Raw genomic sequence first — 24,338 nt, forward strand, 5'->3', positions numbered from 1 at the left:
TATCAATCTTGTCTAATTTTAATTGAATAGGTGTTTTATAGAAACAATGGTCTTTATAGTTATTTATATATTTCAGATTGCGAAGAAGCCTCGAACACCAACCTCTGGTCCAGTAATCACGAAGCTGATCTTTGCAAAACCAATTAATAGTAAAGCAGTTACAGGACAGACAACTCAAGTATCACCACCAGTCATTGCAGGTTATATTTCTTTATAGTTTGTTTAGCTAAATATTTACCTTCCTTTTAGGTTTAAAAAAGGCTGTTCTACCACCTTGAAATGTTTTAGTGCTTATTACTATAAATCAAACTGGTTCGTAAGAAATGTTACACCTATTAAATGTATCCTTCAAGCAAAATGCCTTATCTCAAAATCAGTCCATTACTTTAGCCTCTTTCCTTTTTGGTATACCTTTAAAGTAGTGAAGTCTCAGACTCTGATAATACTAGCTAACATTTAGGTAGTGTTTGTTATGGCCTCCACGCTATTCTTAGCTCTTTACATAGAGTGACATATATAATCCTCTGGCAATCCTATGGGGTAGGTACTAATAACATCCCCATTTTGCCAGTGTGGAAACAGGCACTCAGCTAGTAAATGGCCAAGTTGGAATTTGAATCCAGGCAATTTGTCTGTAGAGCACATGCTAATAAGTCTATTAGGTTTAAAGTAATATATGTGAGAGTATAGTATTTCATGGTTTCTGTTTGAATTTTTGGTTTCAGTATTTTAATATTCTCTGTATGCAGTTCTCTATGAAACAGAAAATTATCACAATGATAATAATCACTTAAGTGAGAACAGAATTTTAGTTATATTACTTTTACCAGCAAATTCCTCAGTGTGGCCCAGTTCTCTTTTATTATATACTTTTAAAATATGTCATCACCAATAACACCTCAGAAATCTTGACGTTGAGGTTTTCACTCTTTATTATTCTAGTTTATCTGCCTTTGTACTTCCAATCTAGTAATTCTTTCACTTTGAAATCTCTGATCCATTAACTCTTCCACTTTCTCATTAATAATCCCTGTCCAGTCCTCAAATTCTTTCTTACTCAGCATGAAGTTCATGACCCATCATTATTGCTCCCTGAAAACACCATTGATTCTCTTTTCACTCTCTTTCTGTAATGGCTTGGTTAAGCCCGGCTCTCTTATTTCTTCTTGCCTGGCAAGCACCTCAGTACTTCTGGAGAAAATCACACAGCTGTGGTGACTGGTCTTTAATTCAGAGCTATACTAACATTACTCCTTTCACCATTTAGGAGCTCATTTTTAATTTCCACTGTTCTAATAGCTTATGGAAGCACCTCTGGGTGGTAGACTTTGACTAGAGACTTTCAAATGCTAATTACCCATTTCTAGAATGTGTATTCTTGATGAAGGTACTTCAAATGTTAATTAACCATCCCTGGGATATGTATTAAAACCACCTCCTACTGTCTTTGATAAATTTACAGACAGTATAGCAGTAGGCAGCTCTGAAGTCAGTGGCAGTGAAATTATCATTTTCCTAGGCTTTGAATTATAATATATAGGGAAGCTTCTCTGTTTAGCAAGTGAGAGAAGGCATGGGGAGATTGTAGTTTGAGGGCAGTGTTGGGTGAGTGAATGTTCTCTTTTTCTTTTGGCCTTCAGTAGAGATTTGGGATGGTATAGGATGCTCGTATCTAGAGGGCTGTCATGGGAGATAGGTATGGCCCCAGAGGAAAAACTGGAAAAGGTTTGGATTTAGAGCTGCTTCAGGAAGTGGGCTTCAGTTGGCTGAAAGTGAATAAGGCTTGGATATGTTGATGATAAAGGGACCACCAGACCCTTAGGAGGTTGGGTGGGTAGAGGTGGTTAACGAGGAGGAATGTCTCAGTGCAATGTTCTTTACTGTTTTTGAGTTTGAGAGAGTCCCTTAAAACTTTTAATTATGTAGGGGCGAAGGGGAATTGTATGGTAAATAATTGTGGTTTTGCAGAAGTGTCTGAGTGAATATTTGGTAATGTCAAGATTTCACCTCTCTTACATTTGAGTATAATGGGTGTCATTGCTGGGTCTTTGGGTGATTTACAGTGTGTTGCACACTAATCATAGCTTCACCTTTTAATTACAGACAGACGTATTAGCCCTCCCAAAATGCATAGAGATAGACTTCTATTAAATTTCACTAGAACTGTTGGCATTAAGTTCAGTTTGGAGGGATAATTTCTACTGTTAACTAGTAGTTTATAGCTTTTTAAATTAATGTAAGCCAAATTTTAAACCACCAAAGTAGCTCTCCTGCTGAATTGTCTTATCACAAGGAGGTTCCATTATCTTTATATTATAGCTAATGATCTTTCAAATTACATTTAGACTGCTTTTTAATGACCTTTGGGCTTTTCATGGAAGAGGGGTATCTTTTTCTGTCTTTTAATCAAGATGAGCTTAGTGTTTGTATAAAATCAATTTTTCTAAAATGCAAATATGATCTTGTCACACCCTTGCTTAAATTTTCTTGGCCATATCCATTTCTTGGCCTTAATCCTTCAGGAATAAGTTCAAATGCCAGAGCTTTCTTAACATTAAAGTCATTTATCATATAACACATACCTTTTTCATTTTCACCTCGTATTAGCTCCAGACCTACTGATATAACTTATTTCAAGAGATCACCAAATGGCCCATGTTCTCTCAGAACTTAGGCTCTTGGCACTGTTGCTTTTACCTGAAATGACTTTTTTTGCTTTCCTTATGGCTGACTCATCCATTTTATCTTTGGATTATCTCCACCTGTCTTGGAAGTTTTTGATCCCTAGGTTTAGTTAGGTTCTCTTTTCTCTGACCATCTCCTATATATTTCCATAAAACTTGGTTATACCTACCAAATACTTAACTTTAATCAGACTTCTGTTAAATTTCACACTGGCTTTTAATGTTTCCATTAGTCATGGTATGTTGTAATACTTGGTTTCCTTGTCTGTCTGTCTCCCCTATTACACTTAAGATTTTTCTTAATAGCAATTCTGGATTTTGTTTGCCATCTAGTTTTTAAAGATTAATTATTTTTTTAAAAATTGTGATAAATACACATTACATAAAGTTGACCATTTTAACCACTGGTGGTGTTAAGTACATTCACGTTGTTGTGCAACCATCACCACTGTCCGTCTCTAGGACTTTTTTCACATTGCAAAACTAAATCTTTGTATGCATTTAACAATAACTTCCCAATTCCTTCCTTCCCCCAGCCCCTAGCAGAGACTGTCTCTGTCAATTTGACTTTTCCATGTATCTCGTGTAAGTGGAATCGTACAGTATTTGTCCTTTTATGACTGGCTTTTTATGACTCTCCGATACCTAGCACAGTTTCTAGCACATAGATGTGGTTCAGTGAATGTGTATTGTTGAGTGAATGTGTATATCACGGAGGCAGTGTGGTGTATGGGAGGAGCTATTAGAATTCTTGGGTTTTAGTTACGGGTCTTCTGTTCATTTTCTCTGTGATCTTGGGTAAATATATTTTCTGTTCATCTTACTCCTTTCTGTAAAATGTTGATACCAACCACTTCACATGACTTTTGAGGTGGTTAAGTGAGGTACAGAGGTCCTCATTATCAGAGCTCCCAAGGTACAAGGTTGCTGCTATAGCAGAGCAAACTCCATCAATGTGAAAATATTCACTAATGAATTAATCTCTTATAGAATTAGTCCTGGCTCCGATAAGCTAGCTCTCTGCCCCCAGCCTGTCCCATCTGTAGCTTTTTGGTTATGTCTCTTTTGATTCTTGGAGAATACCTGACAGTAGAGTGTAAAATGCTTTGCAAATTGATTTCAAGGTGAAACTGTATAACTTGTACACTTTCTTGAATCTGTCTGTGGAGCCAAGGATAAACAGGGATTTGGAGATTAATCAAGAGAAATGCTATGTGGATGAAAAACAAGTGGCCCTTCAAAAAAGAATAATTTGAATTTTAAAGGATATAGAGGGTTCTTGGGAAAATTGATGAAATCCTAAAATATTTTGGCAGAAATAATCTTCTGTATCATCATGTTGCGCCCATCAAACAGAATCTGTCATTGTGCTGTCATTACTAATTTTCAGAAGAATCCTCTCCCCCTCAAATTAAACAGTTCATTCTAAGAGATAGTATAGTTATAATTATAAACTGAATTTTTGTTAAATATAAGCAAAAAAAGTTCTAGTTTTAGGGTTTTTTTTTTTTTGTTATTTACAATGAAATTTTTGTCCTTGTTTTAAATGTAATTCACTTGAAGTGGCCTTTTTCTGGTATCAGTTATCCTCAGGAATAGAGGATTTTTATGTGTATGTTTTCTGAGATGTATGTAATGCTTAACAAATAAGAAATTATAGTAATAACTGTAAATGATGATCATTTTATGAAAATGTGTCTTTATTGGTAGTTTCTTTTCTTAAAATAATGATTGTTGGGGCTTTAGGCTTATCCCAGAGGTATTAGTTTTGGAAACCAGAACAGACAAACATGCTACTTCAGGCAGGCTCCAAATTTGAGGGTGCCCTTCTAAAAATATTTGATATAGATTCATTTAGTTTATATAGAATTGACTTATTTAGTTATGATGTAATTCAGCCTAAAAAAACCCTAGCAAAACTCTCAACTGAAATTCATTAAGGAATATGTCAATAATATAAAATGTAATCGTGTACTAAAAGAAATTGAAAAAATATATTTAAAATATTTTAAAAATTCATGTGTCAGACAAAACTTGATTCATTTAAAAAAAAAAAAAAAAAAAGTATACTGTCGCATTGTTATTAGGAAAAAAAACAGCCCTGAAACTCTTACATGCTAGTTCTCTATTTTTGTTTGAAGGGTAAGACCCTTCTTTTTTTTCTCTTTTTCCCTTTTTCTCTTCATCTCTCCCTCTCTCTTTCATCTCTAACTGTATCTGTAAGTTAAATCATAGCATCTAAAGGGATTTTAGAGATAATTTAGTTATCTACCTTCTCTGTTTCTTGAGTGCTTGGAGTTCCTCTTCAGCCAGTGGATTTGATTATCCAGCATCTGTTTTGAACACCTTCAGTGAGTAGAAACGCACTCATAAAGAAACAGTCGTTTCAATTGGAAATTTTTGTTAGAAGTTCTTTCTTACTGCTTAACTGAAAATTTTCTGTTTCTGTATATTAGTGTGTGCATCTGATGGATACAGAGTGGTTCTAATCCTTCAACTTGACAGCGTGGATCAATCAGGACAGTCTTGGTTCTCTGCCATAATAACAGTCTTTAAATCTCGGAAGTTTAAAAAAACACAAATTTTATTTTGTATTCATACTTCATGGTTATCTGCATGTCTACTGTGGGTTAGAAAGGGGGCTCTTCTCATCATGGTCCTTCAAGGACCCCGGCTGATGGATGAGCCACCGTCTCAGACGTGGTGAGGAAAAGAGAGCTTTGGAAGGTCTTGCATAGGCAGTAAATGTTCTGACCCAGAAATGACACACATCACTTCTACTCATAATTTCTTGGTCAGAACTAGTCGTATGGCCCTAATCTAGCCATAGGGAGCAGCAGGGACGGGTAGGAAGGGCAGTCCTACCGTGTGCCCAGAATGGAAGGGGAGGAGGTTGGCGCCAGAATGGTGAATGGCAGTATCACACAGTCTTTCAGGAATTTGGAGCTGTGTCATGTCTTTGTATTCCTCTCTCGCCTAGGATAAAAATTCAATATTTCAACTCCTTGTGATATGATTTCCAATTCCATAAGCCATCCAGACACACTATAGTTTTTCTGTGTTGTTCCTGAAGGATATTTCCAGAAGGGAACACAGCATTCTTGTTGGAATCTGGCCAGGACAGCTAGAAGAATTTTTTTTTTCCCTTTTGGCAGACTAAAATGAGACAGTATTAAACCAGTGTTCAAGTTAGTTCAGTGACTATCTGTTTTATAGATGTGGACTTAAATTGTATCCTGAATGGTTTCAGTTCAAAGAGAAGAAGCTGAGGTATAGTAGAGAACAGAGACTGAAGTTTTAAGACTTGGATTCAAGTCCTAACTTTGAGGAGCTGTGTTACACAGGACTTGTTCCTTAGTTGTCCTGAGCTTATTTTCTTATAGATATAACCTAACACTATAGATGAGGGAATTCCCTGGCAATCCAATGGTTAGGACTCGGTGCTTTCACTACCGAGGGCTCTGGTTCAGTCCCTGGTTGGGAAACTAAGATCCCACAAGCCGAGTGGTGTGGCCAAAAAAACAAACAAAACACAAAGCAGTATTGATGAGAATGTGAGCAGAAGTGTTTTCGTGGACTTTCGTAAGGTGGTATTAAAATACTAAGTGTTACTAAGAAGCATTGTTTTGTTTCCTTCTGCCTAGGTTCACCATAGTTCATTAGACCTACTTAAGTGTTTCAGTTCATAAGTGGCTGCGTATGAAATATTGAACATATATACTACAGTCCTTGTGGGTATAAATCATCATCAAATACATTTTTATATGATTATTGAAAAGAGTCAAACTGATGTGCTGCCTCTCATTTGCAGGTAGGGTTCTTTCACAGTCTACTCCCGGGACTCCATCAAAGACCATAACAATATCTGAAAGTGGTGTTATTGGATCAACTTTAAATTCTACAACACAGACACCAAATAAAATAGCCATCTCACCATTGAAATCGCCAAATAAGGTAAAAAAATAAATTAGCCACAAACGCCAAGTATTGTGGTTAATGACTTTGTTTTCTTACTAGTCACTTCAGATACTTCAGTTTTAATATATTCCCAAACAGTTAATAGGTATTTGGTGAATATCAGATTAATTTAGTAATCAAGGATGTACAACAGATAAAAAACTTACCCTGAACGCATAGTTACACAGTTATCATTTTGCATGCTAAGATTATTTTAATGGCCCTTGTGAATGTGGGTACAACGTAAATCTTCTGAACGAGGTGCATTATGTAGGTGTTTGGTTCCTCTTCAGTTAATACTTGTGCAAAATTATTGTCTTTGGGTCAGTCACATATATAGTGACTCTATAAATATAAAATGTTAAATGTAACTTTTTAAAAAATAAAATATTCGGTGTCTTCTGCTTAAGCTGTCCTTGATTTTATGGAGAGCTGAGCTTTTGCTGGGTAACAGAGTACCCATAGTACTAGAAATTGCCATCAAATGCTGGTGATCATATCATTCGGGTTTTTTAGGCTTAACACAACTCATTCAAAGCATTTGAAAGCTTGTCATAATTTGTTTTCTTTTTAAGGGGGCAAAGTACCTGTCATTTTAGGTCAAGTTAAGTAGTCTTAGCTCACTTTCCAAAAACATACAGATGTCATTATACCAGCATAACATTTTGGAACAAGTATGTCTTAAAGTACATATTCAGGTGGAAAGCCAAGCATCATTATTCTGTAAGGTGCCACCCTTGCGATTCTGGAAACACATTGCCCTTTGTACCTGCCTTTTTCCTTAATTTGCTACTATTCATGAGTAGAACAAACATTACACGTTTGCCTTACATGTTTAAAAAGTCTAACTGTTGGTTTCTGTTTTAATGAGACTTGACTATAGTGTATAAATATGATGTCTGTTACAGTTTATTAAAATGGGATTCTACCTGCATGATAATACAGATAATTATCTACTTAAATGGAATGAATTCAACAGATATTTGAGTGCTCACTATGTGCTCTGCATAGTGATAGGCACTGGGGATAAAAGCATGAATAAGATAAGTTTTAAATTTCAGGTAGTTCAGTAGGGAAGTTAGAGTTAAACATTAAGAACTGCCCTACAGAATCATAACGGTCACAGGTGGATTGAAGAGCCCTGTTGTGTCTGTCGGAGGAGGGTTATACAAAGGATGCTGTTCCTGAAAGGTCTTAACCTTAAAGGTGGTTTGGGCCTTAGCTATGGGTGAGCATAGGAGCTTTCCAAATTGAGATAATACTTTACACAAAAGTGTAAAAGCGTGGCCCCGTGTAAAAGGGTAGTGTAGGGAGCTACATTGCTTTGGTAGTGTGAGAGCCGAGGGTGCTGAAGTTAGATGGAAGGTTTTGTTACCCTCAGGGGAGTTTGGATTTTACTGTTCTTAAAGACTTTCTGTGACTTCCCGTTGCTTCTAGGACAGTGGTTCTCAACCTTGTCTGCACATTGGAATCACCTGGGGAGCTTTAATAAATACCAATGCCTGGTTCTTATCCCCAAAGACTCTGTTTTAATTGGTCTGGAGTTTGGCCTGGTATCAGGATTTTTTAACGCTAAGTGATTATAATGAGTAGCCTAGATTAAAAACAACTGCTCTAGGATAATATGAGATTTGCATTTCAAAAAAGATGACTCTGTAGCATAATGAAAGATAGTTTGGAGGAAGGTAAGGCTGGATTCTAGAAGAGACCAGTTGGGTTAGTTATTCTCAGCCTTGGCTACACTTTGGAAGCACCTGGAGACCTCTCGAAAAAACTCCTGGCTGGCCTCCACCTGATCCCACTAAAGTCAGTCTCTAGGTTGGGGTCTAAGTATTAGATTTAATATTTAAAAAATTTAAAGTGTAGGCCAGGGTAGAAAATCACTAAATTAGAGTATTTTAGTACTTCACATTTGAGCTAGACTAGTAGCTAAGGGGCTAGGAAGAAGAGACGTGTTGAAAGAGGTTTAAGACATAATGACTGGATGTCAGGGTATTAGGGAGGGGGAGAACCTAAGCGATGACTCCTAGATTCCTAACCTGAAGAACACAGTAGATGGTGGCACTGTGGACTGGTATGTGGGCTATATCTGATGGCATACAAATAAGAACTAGCTTTATTTTTCTCTTATCCTTGACTTTAGCCATGTCATGTTGAATCTTCCTTCCCAGGCTCTTGACAAGATGTCGTTTTTACTATAAGAACAAGCCTTATTTTGATGATTAAATTCAAAGGTGTGAAAAGTCTACTTCAAACCTTACATCCAGTTGCATGGCTGTAACTCAGACCTAATCATGACTCAGGGACCATGCAGTAGAGGAGTATTATCTGTTTCTTCACTCTTCTTATTCTTCCTTCTTTCTGCTTTTGGCTTCTGATTGGAAGGAAAATTAGAAGAGAAAGGACAAAGTTTTATGTGACTGGGAGTATTGTAATCCAATTGCCAATGTCCTCTGTGTGGCAGGTGTCCAAGTGTGGCCTTTTAGACTTGTGCATTTAGGATGGTTTTTGGAGGCCCGAGTGGTATGCCCACATTGCCCAGGTCCCTTTTATGGTGCACACTCCAGCTGCCTTTGGCAGGCTTCTAACTATCTCTTCCCTCCTGTAGTCCACCTACAGCCTGTTACTGCTGAGTCTCCTTCCTCAAGAAGGCACATGTCTTTGGCCTACCGAGATGCTTTAGCCCTTCTGCAGCATCTGTTGTATTTGGCTAATGGGAAACCTATAGAACCCAGTGGTAGACGTGTAGCTCATCTAACTGCTGTCCTCTGAGTCCTTGCTCTGCCATTTTGAAGCTCCATCCAACCTCTTGCTTTCAGAATTCTCCAGGCTGGGACCAGTTTCTGTGTTCACATATGGCCTAAACTCCTGGGGATACGTCAGGTTCTTCTGGGCTTTTAAGAGTTTCTTTATCTCAGTATGTTGCCAGCCAAAGATTCAGATGTCAGTTTCCCTTCTTGTAGTTATCACCCAGTCTGTCCCAGAGGTTTTCTTGGAGAACCCCTGCTTTTGTTCTCACTAAGGTTGTAAAGCCCTAGCATTCTCTATGTTTATGAATTCACTTCTGTTTCTAATCTTGTTTTGTTTTGTTTCATTTTCAGTAGGTGGGAGGTGGATGATAGAGATGCTGTCTTTAAGCAACTCTGGCATGGATGTGTTGTTCTTTTTAGAGTGTAGGGGAGTTTATCATTTGTAGTTCTCAGCTTTGGGGGTTTCACTAGAGCCACATTTTAAGATCGGAGAAAACATCCCATTATCCTTTCATACTAGAGAGGAAATACAGAAGGCATGGCTGGTTTGGGCAAAGAGATATTGTTCAGTTCTTGGAGACGTTTGTCATGGAAGTACCCACTGCTTGTCTAGAGGAGGATGTCCCTTAGGAAGCTGAATATAGGCAGTGGCTAAAACTATGTGGGTAGATGAATTTAACCAGGGAGCATGCGGTTGTGTGTGGAGTGAAAAGAAAAGCAGGACTGAACCACAGAATATTAAGAGTTAGCAGAAGAAAAGAGCCAGTGGAAGAGAAGGAATGATAAGAGAGGAAGTATGAGAAACTTAAAAAAATGAGAAGGGAGGATGGTTTCAAGAATGATGCCGGTCTACAATTTCAAATGTCATAGAAATGTCAATTAAGAAAAAGACTAAAAAGTAAGGATTTGCTGGAGATGTTCTTGCTCCCATTGATCAAAAGTGGTCAAAAGGAAACCTCAAGCACCCATTCTTCCTTCCCTGCCAGCACTCACAGTCTGACCACCATCTGCCTTGAATCTGCCAGGACTTCTCTCATTATTTGTTCCTGTTTATACAGGGTACCATCAAAAGGCCCAGACTCCTAGATTACCTTTCATTTCCCACATCTAATCTCCTTAAAGTTGTCAGTATCTTCTGTCCCGTTACCCACCACCCATCCCCAACTCTTAAAATCCTTCCACTGTGCCCTATTTGGAGTTCATAAGCAAAATAATCCCCCAAATCCTCAACCTCTTTGCTGAATATTCCTTTTATTTTCTTACTCTAATGGATACCTGACTCTTACCAATGGTACTGCTTCCCCTGCAGACCTCATAAGTGATGACTCTCCTTCAGCCCTTTATACCATCGAGCCTGGAAGGGGGGCCTAGGGAATAAGTGTCTTCCTTGCTTGTTCTCATTACAGTTTGCAGACCATGCTCACTCTCTTCTCCATCTTTGAAACTAATGTTACCAGGTTCCTTGTGGAAAGTCGGGCACATCTAATGTTTTCTCAATTTACTTGATATTGTAGTTGTCTTTTGGGGCAGATTTCTTCCATTATATTTATTTTCTAAAGTAATCCTCAGTTTTCTTAAGTATTCATTAGACATGCAAGTAAGTATTAAGCTAATGAAAGCATGATTCTGCAAGGTTTGCTTTCTTTTTACTTTAGATTTCAGTAATACTGTTATCTTCTAGTTTCGGACATTTAATGTATCTTTTGTCCTGTAATCTTATTCTTGCCTTTTAGTATTTTTTTTTCATGGCATATTTTAGTTTATTTCAGAAGTACAACGGTTTGACATTAAAAAAAATCTATCCATTTAATTCCCAACATTAATAGGAAAAAATAATTATTTGACAATCTCAATACATGCAGAAAAATTCTGAAAATAGCCAGCCTTCATTCTGGTTAAAACTACTTGAAACAGTAAAAATAAATACTTTTGTAACTTGAAAATGAGGACGAATACATCAAACTTCATGTAATGGTGAATGTTGAACAAAGATACCCACTTTCAACACTTGTTCATTTCTACTGCAGCTCTGAGTTAATGCAGTAAGGCAAGAAAAAGAAATAAGTGGCATAGAGCTTCAAAAGAAAGTAAAAATTTGTCACAATTTACATTATAATATATGTGTAAAATATAAGAATCTGCTATTGAACTATTAGAATTAATGTATAAATTTAATTGATGGTTATATATGTGGTCAATATAAAAAAAGATGATTAGATATGTGGTCAGTATAAAAAAATCAATATTTCTAGGCTTTTACACTTAATAAAGTTTTGTTATGATTGATTTTAAATCTTCCATCTTACTAGTTACTTTTTCTTTTTCCCATCTGTTCTTTTTCTTTCTTTCTTTTTTTAATATTTGTTTATTTACAATTTATTATTTTTTAATTTTTGTATTTTGTCTGTGCTGGGTCTTAGTTGCAGCATGCAGGATCTTTAGTTGTGGTACAAGGACTTGTTAGTTGCGATATGTGGGCTTTTTAGTTGCGGCATGCGGGATCCAGTTCCCCGACCTCGGATGGAACCTGGGCCCCCTACATTGGGAGCGGGGAGTCCTACGCACTGGACCAGCAGGGAGGTGCCTCTTTTTCTTTAACTCTTTTTCTGCCTTTTTTTGGGGGCGAATTGAGTATTTTTTATGATTCTATTTTACCTGCACTATTGGCATGTTATACTTTAATTTTTTTTTTTTGGTTGCTCTCGAGTCAAATATAAATTTTTGACTTATCACAGTCTACCTTCAAATTTATATCCCTTCCTGTAGGGTAAGAACCTTATATAGAGTGCTCCCAATTCCTCCCTCCCATCCTTTGAGCTATCATTGTTAAACATTTTACTTTTACATGTTATAAACTCCATAATAGATTCTAGTGTTTTTGCTTTACACAGAATTACCTTTTAAAATGATTAAAAATTAAGAAAAACAAATCCTGTGTTTGTTTTCATTTGAACTGAATCCTACATATGCTTTCTTTATGTAGGCCCCGGTCTCTGTCTGGTATCAAACTCCTCCCTAAAGAACTTTCTTTGATGTTTCTTTTAATGAAAATCTGCTTATAAGAAATTCTTTCAGCTTTTGTTTGCCTGAAGAAGTCTTATTTTGCCATTATTTTTGAAAGATATTTCTGCTAGGTAAAAGATTTTTGGTTGTCAGTTTTCCCCATACTTTAAAAATGTCACTTCATTGACTTCTAGATTGCATAATTTCTGCTGAGAAATAATGTTGTAATTTTTGTCTATTTTCTCCCTGTATATAATGTCTTTATTTTTTCTTTTCCTAGCTGCCGTCAAGATTTTATCTTTATATTTGGATTTCTGTCATTTGACTATTATATGTCCAGATGTCTGTTTTGTTGTTGTTCTTTTCTTTTTAAAATATATATTTGTCTTGATTTTAAAGGCTTCTCAGACCTGTGATTTATTGTCTTTTATTTTTGGAAAACTTTTGACCGTATCTCTTCAAATCTTCTTCTGCCTCATTCTTTCTTTTCATTCTAGAACTCCAGTTTCAAAAATGTTAGACTGAGATAGTTCCGTAGCTCTTAGATGCTCTGTTCTGCCCCCCCCCCACTCCTTTTTCTTTGTGTTTCAGCTTGGATAATTTGTACTGACCTATCTTCAGATTAATTGGTTCTTTCCTCAGTTGCGTGGAGTCTACTAAAGGGCCCATTGAAGGACTTCTTCATCTCTGATCATTGTGTTTATTCTATTTCTAGCATTTCCATTTGGCTCTTTTTTATAGTTCCATTTCTCTGCTGCAGTTCCCCTCTGTTCATTGCACATTGTCTTCGTTTCCCACTAGGTCTGTTAACATAATTAATCGTAGTTATCTTAAAGTCCTTATCTAATGGTTGCAACATCTAGGTTATCTTTAAGTCTAGCTTTCATTTTAGAATGGCCATCTGGGCTTTTTTTTTTTTTTAAAGCTTATACATCTAGGGTGGGGAAACTATGTTCTATGAAAGGTAGATAACTTAGCACAAGGAGTGAAGCTGGGCTGTTGATTCATATCAAGTCTGATCAGAAAGACTTCAGGATAGTTAAACTTTTGGATAACTGAAGTTCAAAAATGGTAAAAGTCTGCAGAGCTTGGGTCCTGGAAAATTGGATTAAAGAATTGAGGGTTAGAAACCTCAAAACCCTTTCTTTCTCACTAATTTGGTCTTAGAGTAAGTAAATATTCCTAAAATGTCAGGCCTGTCACACTTTATGTAATGTTGATGGGTTCTTTTTTTTTTCCTGACTATCTTTATAATGAACATGAATACGTCTTCAAAATATACTACTGTTTTAAGAGTCTATGCAAATTATCCTGGACATCCTTGAATACACCTTATACATACTTCTTGTCAGTTTTTCTCTTCTACCCAGGGGAGTGCTCTTCTTTTTTGGCCTTATTTGGCAAACAGATCTTTCCTGTTTGCCCTGCCTGTGGTAAGTAATTGAATCATCACATAGCCATTTAGGGTGCAGAATGTACTTAACTCCCAGGGAAGGAATTTCAGAGCATAAGCTACGTACACATGGTTCAAGAAAAGTTTCTCACTTCTCTGAAATCTATGACCAGTATAACTTATTGAACTCTTTTTACTTTTAGATCTTTTAGCTTGGGTAGAATTCTATAAAGCTTCTATAATTAAATTCTAGATTCAACATTTTACTATAGTTGCTTCATCATTTATTTACCCATCCCTCTATCCATTAATCATCTTATTTTTAAAATGCATTTCAGAGTAAGTTGCACATGTTCAGTATACGTCCCCCCAGATATTCCATCAAGCATACCATTAACTAGAATTCACTACTTGTTTAGAGGGTTTTCTTTTTCCTTTTGAGGTAAAATTCACATATACTGAAATATGCAAATCTTAAACATTTGGATGTTTTCAGCTAAAATGCATACATCTATGCAACGAAAAAAACCTCTGTTAAGATAAAGAACATTATTATCACCTCAAGAAGTTAACAATTAAAAAAATTTTTTTCCTATTTCTGCATGTATTAGGGTAAACAGTGCACCTGTCATTTGATAGGTTTTGGTAAAAAGCCTTTATGACATATTTCCTAGAAACTGAGAAACAAACAACTGCAGATTATTAATTCTTTTGCTTGTAGTTCAGAGTTTCCAATTTTTTTTCCCTAATAAATTGAAGGAGGACGTAAGTAAGTTTACAGATCATTAAAAATAATTTTTGATGGTAGAATACAATGTGATTTTTGTATAAAACTCAGAAGGAATTCCAAGTATTAATGTATATTATTACAATAAATATCCTTCTGTTCATATAAACTTATTTGTGAAAATAATATTTTTCAGTATTTATAAAAACACAGGAATAGAATTGATGCTAAACTCTGTAGTGATATGAAATATTCATTTATGGATACAGGAAGTAATCTTTTAAAATGAGTCTGATCATCTTATTGAAAGATGCATTTCAATAAAGTCTTTTTATATTGTAATAATCACAATTTGTAATATATTTGTTGTTTTAAGTGTATACAATAATTGTATTATGAACTCAAGACAAAATTATTTAACACTTAGAGCTTTACATAAATACATCTTTTTGTTTCAGAGAATTATGATAAAAGAATTTCAAGGATAAAAATGTTACACTAGAATAAAATTTTTAGAGGATATGGAATTCAAACACAAGTTCACAGAGGAAAAGGAATAATATAAATTTCTGACTGCTAAAGAGTTCTTTGTTTATATTTTTAAAAATATAATAGATACTCGTGAGTATCAAATCAGTATGTTGATTTGATTCCATTGAATGCATTTTAAAAAGTAATGTGACAGTTTTATTTTTTAAATGCTAGTATTTATAGTGGGCTAGAAATTACAATAAACTGAATGATGTTCTCAGTCTCCCCGAAGGTTATCTCCACTCCAGCCAACTGGAAGGGAAAAGACATGGAAAAGCACATGTTGGGAGGCTTTTATGGACCAGACCAGATGGATGTTACATCATTCACTTCACTAGCTAAAGCTCAGTCTTGTAGGCTTACCTTACTACAAGGGAGCCTAGGAAATATAATCTGGCTCTATGCCTAGGAAGCAGAAGAGAATATGGATTTTGGTTAGCAATAAGCAGTCTGTAGTGTAATCATCCATATATAGCCTAGTAGTGCTATATTAACAAAGGTAGTTGACATTAGTTAGGCAGGAAACTGGAAGCCTGAACAATAATGAAGATTTCCTGTTACAAAGAGTCACTCTTCCATTCTCCGTTTTTGAGTGGCTATCAATATTTATTGAGGTCCATGTGTGCTGTGTGCTCAGGCTGTGGGAACTATGGAAGAGCTTACAGTGGTTGGGCAGACAAAATTCAATGCATGTAAAACAATAATGAACAATGAAGTAGGTGCTAAGTTGTGTGGTATAGACAAGGTGGTATGAAACTAGAGAGAAAAGAAAAAGAGAAGTCCTGACGTTCCTTCATTCACCACTCAGCAATGCCTGCGCTGTGTTAGGGACTATATTCTTTGGGGAAATAGAAGAGAGCAAAAATAGACGTGTGGAACCTAAGGTCTACGGAGGTGTGGAAGGAAATGTGACAGAAATGAATTAAATGATATACAAAAATATAAAATTATAAAAGACATGTGATGGCATGAGATCCTATATAAGGGGATTCAACCACAGTTGGGATGATTAGAGAAGGCATCCCTGAGCTAAGGGTTTTTTATGGGTAGAATTAGAGTGGATGTCAGCCACAAGAGTGAAGGACTAGAGGTAATAATACATATGATGAACACATATGTATACATATGAGAGTACATACATACAGAGTACTAAGACAACTACTCTGATTAGAATTAGTAATCCTTTGCAGGGAATGGAGAACATAAAAAGATACGGTTAGATTATGGATAATTTTCAAAAGCAAGCAAATTTAGACTTAATTTTGTCATTGAATGGAGACTCATGAAATGTTTCTAAGGCAACGAGATATAATAAAAGTATGAAAGTGAAGTTTGCAAAAAAATTACTTAGGCAGTGTTTGGTAGATTCAAGGCAGGTAGAGACGAATCATAAAGCTGATTTTGAATTTGTTTTGCAAATATCCAGGCAAGAAGTGATATGAGCAATGACAGTATTGGAAAGTTGAGAGTTAGAACAGTTTTGGGACAGAGGTTTCAGAAGTTGATAGCTTCTGCTTTTGCTGTGAAGCTCTTAAATGTTTGAGTTAGGGGATGGCCCAATGAGTACAGTGTGAAGTGAAGGGAATCTGTTTTCCTGATAAACTTTAACACAGGTTGTTGTAAGATTGATAAGAGTTAGAGTTGAGGTGACTGCAGGTTGTAGGTCCCATTGATTCTGTAGCCTGAATTATTTTGTACGTATATAACTTCTCATGTCAGCACCCATTAGCCAGGATAAAGGAGTAGGAGTAAATGACTGAGAATTTACTTCTTTTCTATGTTATTATATTGGTTTTGTTTTTATGCTTTTATAATTATGTTGTTTGAATACCTGTGGGGTTCTGTTGCCATATTATTAACAGCTTTTTTACTATAGAAATTTAAAATATATTTAAAAAGTTAGAATAGTAAAATTAACTCCCATGTACCCTTCATCCAGCTTTGGAATTATCCACTTAATCTTGTTATCATCTATAACTCTCTTCCCACTTTTTTTTTTTTTTAAAGTAAATCATGTCATTTTATCTGTAGATATTTCTTTATGTATATAAAAGATAAGGACACTTTTTTTTTTTAACTTATCCACATTCCTTTAATGCCATTAAATACCTAGTTAATTCACATTTCCCCAGTCATCTTAAATTTTTACACTGTGTTTGAATTCGGGATTCAGATAAGTTTGTGAATGATTGATATTTCTCTTACTTTCTTCATCTTCCTTTTTTCCTCTTGCCTTTAAAAAAAAATCAGGTTGTTTATGTCCTATAGTTTTTCATAGCCTGGAGTTTGCTGGTTGCATCCCTATGGTGCTGTTTAGTTTTTTGTTTTTTGTTTTTTTTAATAAATTTATTATTTATTTATTTATGGCTGTGTTGGGTCTTCGTTTCTGTGCGAGGGCTTTCTCTAGTTGGTGGTGAGCGGGGGCCACTCTTCATCGCAGTGCGCGGGCCTCTCACTATCGTGGCCTCTCTTGTTGTGGAGCACAAGCTCCAGACGTGCAAGCTCAGTAGTTGTGGCTCACGGGCCTAGTTGATCCACGGCATGTGGGATCTTCCCAGACCAGGGCTCGAACCCGTGTCCCCTGCATTAGCAGGCAGATTCTCAACCACTGCGCCACCCGGGAAGCCCTGCCGTTTAGTTTTGAGAATTTTTGGAATAGAACTCAGATGGTTCCTACATCTTTAGACCTTAGCATGTGTTTTGCAGGTATTTTCTCCCAGTCTTTGGCTTGTCTTTTTATTCTTTTAACAGTGTCTTTTACAAAGCAGAAATTTTTAATTTTAATGAAGTTTGACTTATCAACTTTCTCTTTCATGGACTGTACTTTTGGTATTGTATCTAAAAAGCCATCACCAAACCCAAGGTAACCTAATTTTTCTCCTGTTATCGTACAGGAGCTTTATAGTTTAGTTTTATAGTTTCAGGACCATGATCCATATGTGACAGATGTTAAGATTTGTGTTGAAATTCACTTTTTTGCATGTGGATGTCCTGTTGTTCCAGCACCATTTGTTGAAAAGACTATCCTTTCTCCATAGAATTTCCTTTGTTCCCTAGAGATGAGTTGACTGTATTTGTATGGGTCTACTTCTGTGCTCTCCTGTTTATCAGTCATTTTTAGTCTTTGCCAAGCTGATTAAAAGATCTCACATAGATTTGTATTTTTAAAAATTGTTCATATATTTGTGTCTTCTGGACTCCTCTTCTGAACTCTGATGCCCTTTGGGTGGTTTGTCTTTTTTTTTGCTTGCTTGGCATATTAAGGAAAGTACTCCTTTTTTATCAATGTGGTTACAAACATTTTTCCCAGTTGGCTTTGTCTTTTTTTTCTTGCAGACATTCTGCACATTAAATTTGTCAAAATAGTGTCTTCAAGTATGAATTTTGAGTTTTTGAGCTATGCTTAGATAAGTCTTCCTTACTCCAATATTTTAAAATATTTATCCATTAAAAATCATTATTTGGTTTTTTTTATGTAATTATTTTACATATAATATTCTTTTATTACAAATTAAGTACAAGAACAGATAGACTTGTTTTTTAAACTTCATGGAATGGTTAAATTAATATTAGCCTCTGTATCAGTTTGATCCTGACTGATTTTTATAACCCATCTTGCAAGGTGGGTATCTAATTTTTGTATTGTGGTAAAATAATGCAACATAAAATTTACCATCTTTATGTACATTTTTCAGTGTTCAGTTTAGTGGTATTAAGTGCATTCGTATTATTGTGCAGTCATCTCTACAATCCATCTCCAGAGCTCTTTCCATCTTGGAAAACTGCAACTCTAAACCCATTCTTCATGCTCCCTAGCCCTTGGCAGTCACTATTCCACTTTCTGTCTCTGTGATTTTGGCTACTCTACTTCATAAAACTGGGATCATATGTTATTTGTCCTTTATTTGTGATTGGCTTATTTTACTTAGCATAATGTCCTCAAAGTTCACCAGTCAGAATTTCCTGCCTTTTAAAGGCTGAATAATATTCCATTGTATGTATATTCATTTGTGGATGGACACTTAGATTGTTTCTATATTTTAGCTTGTGTGAGTAATGTTGCTATGAACATGGGTGTACAAATACCTCTTGGAGACCCTACTTTCAATTCTTTTGAATGTATACCCAGAAGCTGAATTTCTGGATCATATGGTAATGCTATAATATTTAATTTTTTGAAGAACCACTATACTGTTTTCCACAATGGCTGTAACTGTTTTACATTCCCATCAATAATGCACAAGGGTTCTAATTTCTTCATATCCTTGCCAACACTTTTTCTTATTGTCTATTCTCCATTTATTTATTGAAACTGGACATTGTGGGGGAAATAGCAGTATTTAAAATGCCCTGGTTCTTTTGTCACATCCAAGAAGCTCTGCTAAGATACTCAGTGAGAACATTTACGGATGAGATAAAGAGGGGCCTATGAAATCCTGAAATTGCAGGCTGAATTCTATATGCTTTTGTGCCTTTTCCTGGAGAAACTTCCATTGATTTAATTAGATTATGGGAAGTGGCGGGAAAGGGCAGAACAGGAAAGAAAGAGGGGAAGGAAAGAGGCGCATACATGGTGGGAGAAGGCAGCGCTGTGAGGTTAGGTTAGGGAATGCGCATCCGGATGCTGCGGCCCCAGGTGTGCGCCCACCTGCAGGTCCTGGCGCCATGCAGTGCATTCCCGCCCGCCGACGCTGGAGGGCGCGCCCGCGCACAGCCCGCCCCGAGCGGACCCGGGAGACGCTCCAAGGGGCCGACAGGGGGCGTTGTATAAGGACGGAGGGAGCCCAACCCGGAGACTCCGAGCCCAGCCACCTTCCCGGTGGAGGGAGGCTCCGCGGCCCTGGGTCTGGTGGGCGGGGCCGGAGGGAGGTTTTCCCTGCGCACCGGGGGAGAAGAGACCCCACCTCTTCCAAATCCTGAGGTCGCCTTTTGCTTTGGGGGAGCATTGCCCCGAGTCCAGTGACCTTTGCAAAATCGTCTCAGGTTGTCTCGGAGGCAGGTGTCCCTGGATTAGAATCTTAGCTCTTCACTTAGCTGTGTGACCTTGGACGAGGAATCCACCTCTCTGAACCTCAGTTCCCTCCACCCCTAAAATGGGGCTAATGACCATGTCCAGATGGTACAGCCGGGGCAAGAATTAAATGAGACCCTGTGCCTGCAGGGCGCCCACGTAGCAGGGCACCTGGTACATGGTAAATCCTCAAACTACTGTCTTACCATTGTTAGTATTACTCTTATTACCTATCATTGTCACTACAGTATTACTACTATATGATTACTATTACTGTATTACTATATTATTGTATTTATACATTGGGCTGCAGTTTGGCCATTCTAGATATCTGTCTCAAAAGACCTGTTCTTTTGGTTAGAACACGTAGTTCTAAAGCTTTTTAATCTTTTCCATTCTTAAAAGTTATCCAAGGGCCTAAAGTGTTTCTGTTTTTGTGCCATTCACTCCCATGCCATTGAATTTCACCCCATTTAAATTGATCTGGCCAAAATAGCTCTGTGAGCAGAGCGATCAGATGAAGACTCAGGATTGCCGGCTTGAAAGATTCCTGCCGGCTTCTTGCAGGAAAGAGAAAGAAAAGCCAGCCTCTTCAAGGATAACCCCAAAGGCCATGTGGCCCAAAGGCCCCAGGCTTGGAGGCAGGCGGTCTGGGTTCCAATTCGGGTTCTGCCCGCGTGACTTCAGCAGTGTGCTCCATCTCTGAATGTGTGCTCAGCTGGACACGACGAGGTCAATGGATTTGCATCCTTTTGGTTCCTGCAGCTGTGATGACCTGGTTCCTGGTTCTCCCTTACCTATTAGAAGAGTCTGGTATTTGCACGGATGCGTGGGTCCGAGGAAGGAGAAACCAGCCGTTGCCAACCTCAAGAGGAGGACATGGATTCACAAAGTCCTCTGTTGGACTTAAGTTCAGTCACTGCCCATACATGACCTTGGCAAGTTACTCCTTATTCCTCCCCCAGGGGTCAGCATGTGGTGACATTCAGGGTAGGACACGTGTCCTTCAACCTTCACTTTCAGCTGGAGTCCCAGCCCGAAGCCCTGAAGAGAGAGAGGTGGCCAGAGGTGTCCATCAGCTGGAGCTCGAGGTCACCTGGGACCATGTTATGAAGGGAAAAGTGTCCGGCACTGATTGATCTCAGGCTCCCGTCAAAGGCAAGTCCACCTTCCTTTATGGAGCCCTTCTCCAGCTGAGCAAGGTCACAGCGCCGTCTGCAAGGACTCTGGATAACCTAAGACTGGGTTCATGTCGAAGTCCATCCCTCTCTAGCCGTGCAACGTTGATGTGATGACCTAACCTCTGAGCCTCAGTTTCCTCCACTGGAAAATGAGGGTGTTGATTCTCCAAACTGATGGCACAGACATCACCCATGGAGCACTCCCCCACTCTGGCCTCTCACTGTGCTCGGGTTTGGATGCTTCCGTGCTGGTGTTGCTTTCTTCTTCTCCCTAATCAGGAGAATTGATACACTCTGCCCACCATCAGAGCTGAAGATCAGGAGTTTAAATTGTGAACCAAGCTCCAAGATAAATGTTTCTCTGCACTGCAATGTTCATAGCAGCACTATTTACAATAGCCAAGACAGAGAAGCAACCTAAGTGTCCATCAACAGATGAATGGATAAAAAAGATGTGGCACATATATATATAGTGGAATACCACTCAGCCATAAAAAGGAACGAAACAATGCCAGTTGCAGCAACTTGCATGGACCTAGAGACCATCACATTAACTACAAGTCAGACAGAAAAAGACAAATGCCACGTGATATCGCTTATATGTGGAATCTATAAAAAGGGGTACAAATGAACTTATTTACAAATTAGAAATAGACTCACAGACAGAAAACAAACATATGGTTACCAAAGGGGAAAGGAGGGGGGAGGGATAAAGTAGGAGTTTGGAATTAACAGATACACACTACTATATATAAAATAGATAAACAAGGTCCTACTGTATTGCACAGGGAACTATATTCAATATCTTGTAATAACCTATAATGGAAAAGAATCTGAAAAAGAATCGATTCATATTATATCATAACTGAATTACTTTGCTGTACACCTGAAACCAACACATTTCAAATCAAATGTACTTCAATTTTTTTTTTTTAATAAATTTATTTATTTATTTTTGGCTGTGTTGGGTCTGTTGCTGCCTGCGGGCTTTCTCTAGCTGCGGCGAACAGGGGCTACTCTTTGTTGCAGTGAGCAGGCTTCTCATTGTGGTGGCTTCTCTTGTTGTGGAGCACAGGCTCTAGGCACACAGGATTCAGTAGTTGCAGCACACAGGCTCAGTAGTTGTGGCTCTTGGGCTCTAGAGTGCAGGCTCAGTAATTGTGGCGCACGGGCTTAGTTGCTCTGTGGCATGTGGGATCTTCCCGGACCAGGGCTTGAACCCGTGTCCCCTGCATTGGCAGGCGGATTCTTAACCACTGCACCACCAGGGAAGCCCTCAATTTTTTTAAAAAAAAGGATACAACACTGTTTTTCTGATAGTAGCCATCCTAATGGATGTGAGGTGGTATATCATTGGAGTTTTCATTTGCATTTCACTAATGATTAGTGATGTTTGAGTATCTTTTCATGTATTTATTGGTCATTGTATATCTTCTTTGGAGAAATGTCTATTCAAATTCTTGGCCCATTTTTGAATTGATTTGTTTGAGTTCTAGAAGTTCCCTATATATTGTGGATCTTAATCCCTCATCAGATATATGATTTGCAAATTTCTCCTATTCTGTGAGTTACCGTTTTACTCTGTTGACAGTATCTTTTGAGACCCAAAATTTAAAAATTTTTAGGAAGTCTGGTTTGTCTGTGTTTTCTTTTCTTGCCTGTGCCTTTGGCATCCTCTAATAAGTCACTGCCAAATCCAATATTGTAAAGCTTCTGACCTGTGTTGTCTTCTAAGAGTTTTCTAGTTTTAGGTCTTAGGTTTAGGTTATGGATCCCTTTTGAGTTATTTTTTTGTATATGATGTTGGGAAAGGCTCCAACATCATTCTTTTGCATGTCGTTATCCAGTTTTCCCAGCACCATTTGTTAAGAAGACTGTCTTTTCCACTTTGAATGGTCTTGGCACCCTTGTTGAAAATCATTTGACCAGGTATGCACAGGTTTAGTTCTGGACTCTATTCTGTTTTATTGGTTTATATGTCTGGCTTTATGCCAGTACTGGCTTTATTTTTTAGGTTAAATCTTTGATCTATTTGGAATTTGTTACAAGGAATGAGTTACAGGGATCCAGCTTTTTTTTCTTCAGACTAAATGGCTAATCCATATCATTTATTAAATAACTCTGATTCTCCATTGATGCCAAATTTCATCATGAACTTTTCTAATATATGGGTCCTTTTATCTATTCCTTTGATCTTTAGCACTCTGTTCCTAGGCTAATCCCATATTTTTTTATTTACCCTATCTTGATAGTACATTTTAATCCTTAGTAAGGCTGGTTTCTGATTTGATTTTTGTTTGTTTGTTTTGGCCATGCTGCATGGCTTGCGGGATCTTAGTTCCCCGACCAGAGATTGAACCCATGCCCCCTGCGGTGGAAGTGCAGAGTCCTAACCACTGGACCACAAGGGAATTCCCTGGTTTCTGACTTTTGGAAGGCTGATGCCTTATAGAGCACATTGTCTAAACTTGCCTGATATGGTCATTTGACCCTTACCTTGAATTCTTCCATAGATACTAGCACATCACTTTAAAATTACTTATCTTTGTAACTATAACTCATGACTATGAATAAAACATAAGTTAATATCCATGAAAAATTTGCAAATGAATACCTTAACCTATTTCATATTATTTCACCAGTCAGTAAATCAGTGTTGAAAGTTCTGCTACCCATCTCAAGGTTTGACTCTGTTTTTAGTCACATATATTTATCTTTTCTCATTTTCTCATTTGTCTCTTTTAGCTTGAAGGCATTTTAAAACTTTCTAATTTGATTCTTAGTAGGTTTATTTTAGTAACCTAAAGTTTGGGAATTAGGATAATATAAACATAGTTTTTCCATGAAGTTAAGGTCTATAAACATTTTGTCACAAATTTTTTTAAAAAGCATATTAAGATGGAACCCTATAAATTCCTGATTTCAAACTATATTGCAAAACTATAGTAATCAAAACAGTGTGGTATTGGTATAAACAAAGATAAATTGATCAGTGGAACGGAATAGAGAGCCCAGAGATAAACCCACACGTATGTGATCAATTAATTTGCAACAAAGGAGCGAAGAATATACAGTGGGTGTTGGGAAGACCAGACAGCCGC

General features: G+C 37.4%; 1 protein-coding gene across 7 annotated transcripts in view; it reads left to right on the forward strand.

Annotated features, from left to right (window-relative positions):
• The window catches only part of LIN54 (lin-54 DREAM MuvB core complex component), a 68,389-nt gene that overhangs the window by 17,615 nt on the left and 26,436 nt on the right, over positions 1-24,338 (forward strand). For all 7 annotated transcript variants that reach the window (XM_036853376.1, XM_036853379.1, XM_036853374.1 and 4 more), the window contains exons 3-4: positions 77-200; positions 6,496-6,638. In XM_036853376.1, coding sequence (XP_036709271.1) covers positions 77-200; positions 6,496-6,638 — 267 coding nt within the window. The remainder of the gene's footprint in view (positions 1-76; positions 201-6,495; positions 6,639-24,338) is intronic.

The sequence above is a fragment of the Balaenoptera musculus genome, chromosome 5 (assembly GCF_009873245.2).
Source record: "Balaenoptera musculus isolate JJ_BM4_2016_0621 chromosome 5, mBalMus1.pri.v3, whole genome shotgun sequence".
NCBI lineage: Eukaryota > Metazoa > Chordata > Mammalia > Artiodactyla > Balaenopteridae > Balaenoptera > Balaenoptera musculus.